The following is a 7,194-nucleotide window of genomic DNA, read 5'->3' on the forward strand; positions in this document are numbered from 1 at the left end:
TGCCCTAATAATAACTGTCCATTAGGACACTGTCCAGCTCTGTGTCCACTGCTTACACAAAGCATTATGGGAATTTTATAAACCCTGTGGAGTAAAGAGTGGGAGGTTGTGGATTCGAGGAGAAGATTAAATCAGTTGTTAGTTCAGCTCCCCACATTGTGGGTTAAACTGATTTGGGCCCATATGAAGTTATGAAGCAATGCTCTGTGTGTGTTGACTTGTTTTGCTATCTTTATCAGGACCAAATGTCCCCACAATGATAGGAAAACAGGTTATTGTGTCAAATTAAAGGTGACCTTAATGATTTTAATCTAAAACCCTGTGTATAAAGCTCTGAGTGTGTCTCCTCTCCATGTGCTGCTCTGGAAACCGCTCTAATGTGTTTACGAAGCCCCAGTGTCTGTAAATGGGTAAAAAAACAAAGTGTCTGGGTCCGGTGCTAGGCTTTCTCTCTCTCTGCTCACGGCTGAGAAACGCCATCTGGAGGTTTTTAGACAACGGAGAGACTCCAAACGCTGAAAAGCACCAACCGAGATGAGGATGTTGCTCTATTCCTGCTCCATAGGGGGGTAACACTGACTTATTTTTGCTATTACAGTTACATTACTTAAGGTGGAACTGACTCTAAATTCAGGAGAGCGCTAACTGCATGAAAGTAAACACAGAGGGAAAGTGCTACAAAACTAAACAGCTCGAGTTACACATGAGTTTCTGTGGGAATTCAAACAGTGAATAAACACTTACAGACAATTTACACTTCAGACACCAACAAGATACAGTCGCTTCTTACTCACACACACCACTCCACCTTAAAAGATACAGTCACTTCTTACTCACACACACCGCTCCACCTTAAAAGATACAGTCGCTTCTTACTCACACACACTGCTCCACCTTAAAATATACAGTCGCTTCCTACTCACACACACCGCTCCACATTAAAAGATACAGTCGCTTCTTACTCACACACACCGCTCCACCTTAAAAGATACAGTCGCTTCTTACTCACACACACCGCTCCACCTTAAAAGATACAGTCGCTTCTTACTCACACACACTGCTCCACCTTAAAATATACAGTCGCTTCCTACTCACACACACCGCTCCACATTAAAAGATACAGTCGCTTCTTACTCACACACACCGCTCCACCTTAAAAGATACAGTCGCTTCTTACTCACACACACCGCTCCACCTTAAAAGATACAGTCGCTTCTTACTCACACACACCGCTCCACCTTAAAAGATACAGTCGCTTCTTACTCACACACATCACTCCACCTTAAAAGATACAGTCGCTTCTTACTCACACACACCGCTCCACCTTAAAAGATACAGTCGCTTCTTACTCACACACACCGCTCCACCTTAAAAGATACAGTCGCTTCTTACTCACACACATCACTCCACCTTAAAAGATACAGTCGCTTCCTACTCACACACACCGCTCCACATTAAAAGATACAGTCGCTTCTTACTCACACACACCGCTCCACCTTAAAAGATACAGTCGCTTTTTACTCACACACACCGCTCCACCTTAAAAGATACAGTCGCTTCTTACTCACACACATCACTCCACCTTAAAAGATACAGTCGCTTCTTACTCACACACACCGCTCCACCTTAAAAGATACAATGGCTTCTTACTCACACACACCGCTCCACCTTAAAAGATACAGTCGCTTCTTACTCACACACACCGCTCCACCTTAAAAGATACAGTCGCTTCTTACTCACACACACTGCTCCACCTTAAAATATACAGTCGCTTCCTACTCACACACACACCGCTCCACCTTAAAAGATACAATGGCTTCTTACTCACACACACCGCTCCACCTTAAAAGATACAGTCGCTTCTTACTCACACACACCGCTCCACCTTAAAAGATACAGTCGCTTCTTACTCACACACACTTGAGCAAACACTACCTACAGAGAAATATTTTAAATATCAGATGTGATTTAAAGATATTATTTTGTTTTTATTTGTTTATTGTTTGTGAATAAAATAGATAAAAGTCATTTATATAAATCTTACTTCCTTCAATTGTCTGAAAAATTAAACCTGACTGTGATTGCTATTCCTTTCAGTACCGAGTCTATGGAAGTCCTTACAAGTGGACTGAGACCAGCGTGTGTGTGTGTGTGTGTGTGTGTGGTGACCCAGGGCGAGTAGAGGAGGAGTTTGTGCTCCCTCTTTACTCCTCTCTTCTCCCCCACCCTTCATTTCATCTCCTGCTCACTTTTTTCAGTCTCTCTCTCTCTCTCTCTCTCTCTCTCTCTCTCTCTACAACACACGCTCTCATACACACACACACACACACACACACTCACTCGCACACTCCTCTCTCTCACACACACTCGGGACGAATGGAGTCTGAGGGCAGTCAGAGCACCGTGTCCAGCGCGGATTCCCCACACGACCCTTGGTACACGTTCACTTTGTTATTCTCCTTTTTCTTCCCCCTTTTTCTCTTCCCTCTCTTCCACCTTCGAGCTCCGAGCTCCGGAGAAGCGCGGGGATGTTTGGACGCGCCAGCCGGACAAAGCGCCTCCTCGGGCGGCTAGAGCGGCGAGGTAACGGCGCTGGGGCACAGCGCGGATGGAGCCCCGAGCGTGGCGCCTTCTCTTTGTTTTCTTTTTTCCACTCTTTCCTCCTTTTCGTCTCTAACCAGCCGTGCCCTGCTCGCACTTGTTGATCGTGTGTTTGTGTCTCTTTTTCTCTCTTTCTCCTCCGCAGCAAAATGTTCATAGGAGGCCTGAGCTGGCAGACTACACAAGGTGAGCGTGAATGAAAACTTTGGGGTTTTTTTTTCTGGACTTGGGAGTGTTTTGGAAACTGCTGCATTACTTTTGAATGAAGCTGGAGAGGGGCACACAGCCTCTGCACTCAGCCCAAGGTGTGAGGAGTTGGGGAAAAGTGTGAGAACTCACTCCCAGTGTGTGTGTGAATGAGGGAGATTGTGATTATAAGCTGAAGTGCAGGAGGAGGAGGAGGAGGGGGGTTACAATGTGCTCTTACAGCAGGCTGTAGCCCCTCCAAAAAAAAAAGTGGGTGTGTATGTGTGTGTGGAACACAGGAGAGTGTTTCATGGCTGTTTTGGTGCACATACATGGTTTGAATTAGCCTGGCTCTTTGTTAAAGGCAAAGCGCTCGCCGCCTCACTGTCCACATCTCCCTCTTTCAGCTTCTGGGCTCGTTTCAAAGCTCCTTCACGGCTCCACTTTGTTTTCCTGTGGTCTAACGTGAGCCTAACGTGAGCCTAACACACTGTGGTCGTATCAGAGAATGGGAACCTGTCTGGACTGGATGCTAATTCACACTGGAGGTCAGCGAATGAACCCGGGAGCTTTTATTTTCCAGTGTTAGAAGGGGATTAAATGTGTTATAGCACTGTTCTAGGGGGTGTTATAACACCAGCCCCATGCGCTTAGTGCACTGCATCAAAAGGAACAGTGTCCTTCGTAGGTTTGAGGCTCAGAAAGTTCAATAATCCCTTCCTCACGTCGTGGATGTTACATTCACTCACTTCCTACCGGTTGCTGAACGATTAGCTTTAACTACAATAACCTCCCCCTGATCCTCACTTCAAGCTGCTGCTCAGTAAACGCTGACTGTAGGGAATTCCACGTCAAATTTAAGAGTTTTAGAGCAAAGTCGGTGTTAAATACAGGGCTCAGGAGCGTGATGCTAGAACAGAACACTGTAGCTGGGCTTTAAGGACCATTGTAAGGGTCCTGTTTAATAACCTGTGGGCTCCATGGGTGTGTGCTACTTCACGGATGGAGACGTTAAACACACCACTGTTTATAAGAACGTTTCTTCTTAAACGTAAGCGTTTTTACTCAGTAACAACCCCCTGAAACTCACAGCAACAAACGTGGGACGTGTTAGAGTCGTGTTTAACGCTGTTTGATAAGTCTTTAGGTTAATCGCCGAATTAAAATCATGAAAATGAATAAAACACTGCCCTAAAGGTAGGGGTTAAGGCTTTAGTCTTAAGCCTAAGGCAGTGACGGAGTAAACTCTGCTGTAAAGTGTAGTGTAAACTCTACACATATGTTCAGTAGGTTTTTGTCTTAAATGTGAAGTTTAAGGGCTGTTTCGGGGTCAGATCTGATGTAAATCGAGGGGTTAAAGGCTGTAACGTAGAGGCACTGCTGTCCGCGCAGAGACTAATGTGTTAAATTATTATTTTAAGGATTAAATGCTGTACATTTTATGCGTCAAAGAGGTTTTAGAGACAAAATCAGCTTTAATCTAAAGGTTTAAGGCGGAAATATGAAATCTAAGGCTGTTTTGGTGTAAACAAAGCTGTGAATGTAGATGTTTACAGATTTAAAGTTAAAGACGTAGCTGTGGAGGAAAGCGTGAGCGACTCGGGGTCATGTTTAGATGTAAATTAGATGTAAATTTAAGGCTTAAATGTTGATTTTAAAGCCGTTTTAAAAGAAGAGTTCGGGGTCTAAATGTTAAACTGTGTTGTAAATGTAAAGTTAAGGGGTTTAATGACCACCCCAAGGCTCTCGGAGTAATGTAGAGGACAGAGGAGGGATCTTTAATGTGTGGCTCTGTGGAAGTGGGGCTGTTTGAGGCTAAATGGAGTTATTAATAATAATTTAATGATGATTAAAATTATGGTGAAAAATAAACGTAGAGTTTAAGAGATAAATCTTAAATTGAAGTGATGTGGAGTTTAACGAGTTTTAGTGTAGAATTGGAGTTAAAGGTCGGTGTGGAATGACCTCTGCCTTAAAGGAAGGGTGTGTGTGTGTGTGTGGAGTGGTCTGATGCTGAAGTGTAAAGCCGTGCTGTGTTCTTGTTGTGTCAGAGGGTCTGAAGGATTACTTCTGTAAGTTCGGCGAGGTGAAGGAGAGCATGGTGATGAGGGATCCCGTTACTAAACGCTCCAGGTGAGAGGAAACCGCCCGAACATCTGGACACTCACTTTCACTCTCCTTCTGTTCCGTTTTCTTGTTCTGTCCGTCGTCCTGGGAGTGTTTTATTGTCGTCTGTGTCTCGTCCAGGGGCTTCGGCTTCGTGACGTTCGCCGACCAGGCCGGAGTGGACAAAGTTCTGGCCCAGACCCGACACGAACTGGACTCGAAAACCGTGAGTTTTTATCTCTTTTCTCGTATTTTCTCCTGATTCTGGAGGGTTTCTGTTGGTCCTTCGTCACGGAACCATCCCACGGTCTAAAGCCAAACACACCTTTAAACACCAAAGAGCTGCGTTTTAAACCTGCGCTCGTTTCTTTAGAATAACCTTTAGTCCAAACGTCACACACCGCACTGGCTCTGAATGAACCGGACGAGTTCTGCTCGCTGTGAAGAGGCTCCTCACGGTTCGACTCAGAGAAGTGTGTCAGTGACCGCTGACTGTTACACACTGCGTACGTGGAATATTCCTGTGCTCAGGACATTAAAGGAGTAAAGGAATGTGTTTTATACTTTATTCAAAATCACATTCTACTCCTCGCCCTGCAGCTGTGTGGAGTGTGGAGAGTGTGTGTACAGTGTGTGTGTGGAGTCTGTAGAGTGTGTGTGTGTGTGGACAGTGTGTGTGTGTAAAATGTGTAGAGTGTGTGTGTGTAGCGTGTGAGCGTAGAAAGTGTGGAGTGTGTGTGGACAGTGTGTGTAGCGTGTGTGTGTGGAGTGTGAGCGTAGAAAGTGTGGAGTGTGTGTGTGGAGTGTGTGTGTAGAGTGTGTGTAGTGTGTGTGTGTAGAGTGTGAGCGTAGAAAGTGTGGAGTGTGTGTGTAGAGTGTGTGTAGTGTGTGTGTGTAGAGTGTGAGCGTAGAAAGTGTGGAGTGTGTGTGTAGAGTGTTTGTGTGGATTATGTGTAGTGTGTGTGTGTAGAGTGTGAGCGTAGAAAGTGTGGAGTGTGTGTGTAGAGTGTTTGTGTGGATTATGTGTAGTGTGTGTGTGTAGAGTGTGAGCGTAGAAAGTGTGGAGTGTGTGTGTGTAGAGTGTGAGCGTAGAAAGTGTGGAGTGTGTGTGTGGAGTGTGTGTGTATAGTGTGTGTAGTGTGTGTGTGTAGAGTGTGAGCGTAGAAAGTGTGGAGTGTGTGTGTAGAGTGTTTGTGTGGATTATGTGTAGTGTGTGAGCGTAGAAAGTGTGGAGTGTGAGCGTAGAAAGTGTGGAGTGTGTGTGTAGAGTGTGTGTGTGGAGTGTGTGTGTGGATTATGTGTAGTGTGTGAGCGTAGAAAGTGTGGAGTGTGTGTGTGGAGTGTGTGTGTGGATTATGTGTAGTGTGTGAGCGTAGAAAGTGTGGAGTGTGTGTGTGGAGTGTGTGTGTGGATTATGTGTAGTGTGCGAGCGTAGAAAGTGTGGAGTGTGCGTGTAGAGTGTGTGTAGCGTGTGTGTGTAGAGTGTGTGTGTGTGGAGTGTGTGTGTGTGGATTATGTGTAGTGTGTGAGCGTAGAAAGTGTGGAGTGTGTGTGTGTGTAGAGGGCGAGCGTAGAAAGTGTGCAGTGTGTGTGTAGAGTGTGTGTGTGGAGTGTGTGTGTGGATTATGTGTAGTGTGTGAGCGTAGAAAGTGTGGAGTGTGTGTGTGTAGAGTGCGAGCGTAGAAAGTGTGGAGTGTGCGTGTAGAGTGTGTGCGTGTAGAGTGTGTGTAGCGTGTGTGTGTGTGTGGAGTGTGTGTGTGTGAATTATGTGTAGTGTGTGAGCGTAGAAAGTGTGGAGTGTGTGTGTGTAGAGTGCGAGCGTAGAAAGTGTGGAGTGTGCGTGTAGAGTGTGTGTAGCGTGTGTGTGTAGAGTGTGTGTGTGTGGAGTGTGTGTGTGTGAATTATGTGTAGTGTGTGAGCGTAGAAAAGAAAAAAAGATAAAATAAAAAAAAAAAAAAGAAAAAAAAAAAAGAAAAAAAATAAAAAAAAAAAGAAAAAAAAGAAAAAAAAGAAAATAAAAAAAAAGAAAAAAAAAGAAAAAAAAAAAAATAAAAAGAAAAATAAAAAAAAAAAGTAAAAAAAAAAAAAAAAAAAAAAAAAAAAAAAAATTATGTGTAGTGTGTGAGCGTAGAAAGTGTGGAGTGTGTGTGTAGAGTGCGAGCGTAGAAAGTGTGCAGTGTGTGTGTAGAGTGTGTGTGTGGAGTGTGTGTAGCGTGTGTGTGTAGAGTGCGAGCATAGAAAGTGTAGCGTGTGTGTGTAGCGTGTGTGTGTAAAGTGTGTGTGGAATCTGATAGAGTGTGT

General features: G+C 44.6%; 1 protein-coding gene across 1 annotated transcript; it reads left to right on the forward strand.

Annotated features, from left to right (window-relative positions):
• The first annotated feature begins 2,335 nt into the window (after nucleotides 1-2,335).
• msi1a (musashi RNA binding protein 1a) lies at nucleotides 2,336-5,155 on the forward strand. Its single transcript, XM_066644279.1, has 4 exons — nucleotides 2,336-2,435; nucleotides 2,747-2,787; nucleotides 4,839-4,920; nucleotides 5,035-5,155. The coding sequence occupies exons 1-4, from the start codon at nucleotides 2,377-2,379 to the stop codon at nucleotides 5,153-5,155; spliced, it is 303 nt and encodes a 100-aa protein (XP_066500376.1). The 5' UTR covers nucleotides 2,336-2,376.
• The last annotated feature ends 2,039 nt before the right edge of the window (nucleotides 5,156-7,194 follow it).

This window comes from Hoplias malabaricus, chromosome 14, assembly GCF_029633855.1.
Source record: "Hoplias malabaricus isolate fHopMal1 chromosome 14, fHopMal1.hap1, whole genome shotgun sequence".
Classification (NCBI taxonomy): Eukaryota; Metazoa; Chordata; class Actinopteri; order Characiformes; family Erythrinidae; genus Hoplias; species Hoplias malabaricus.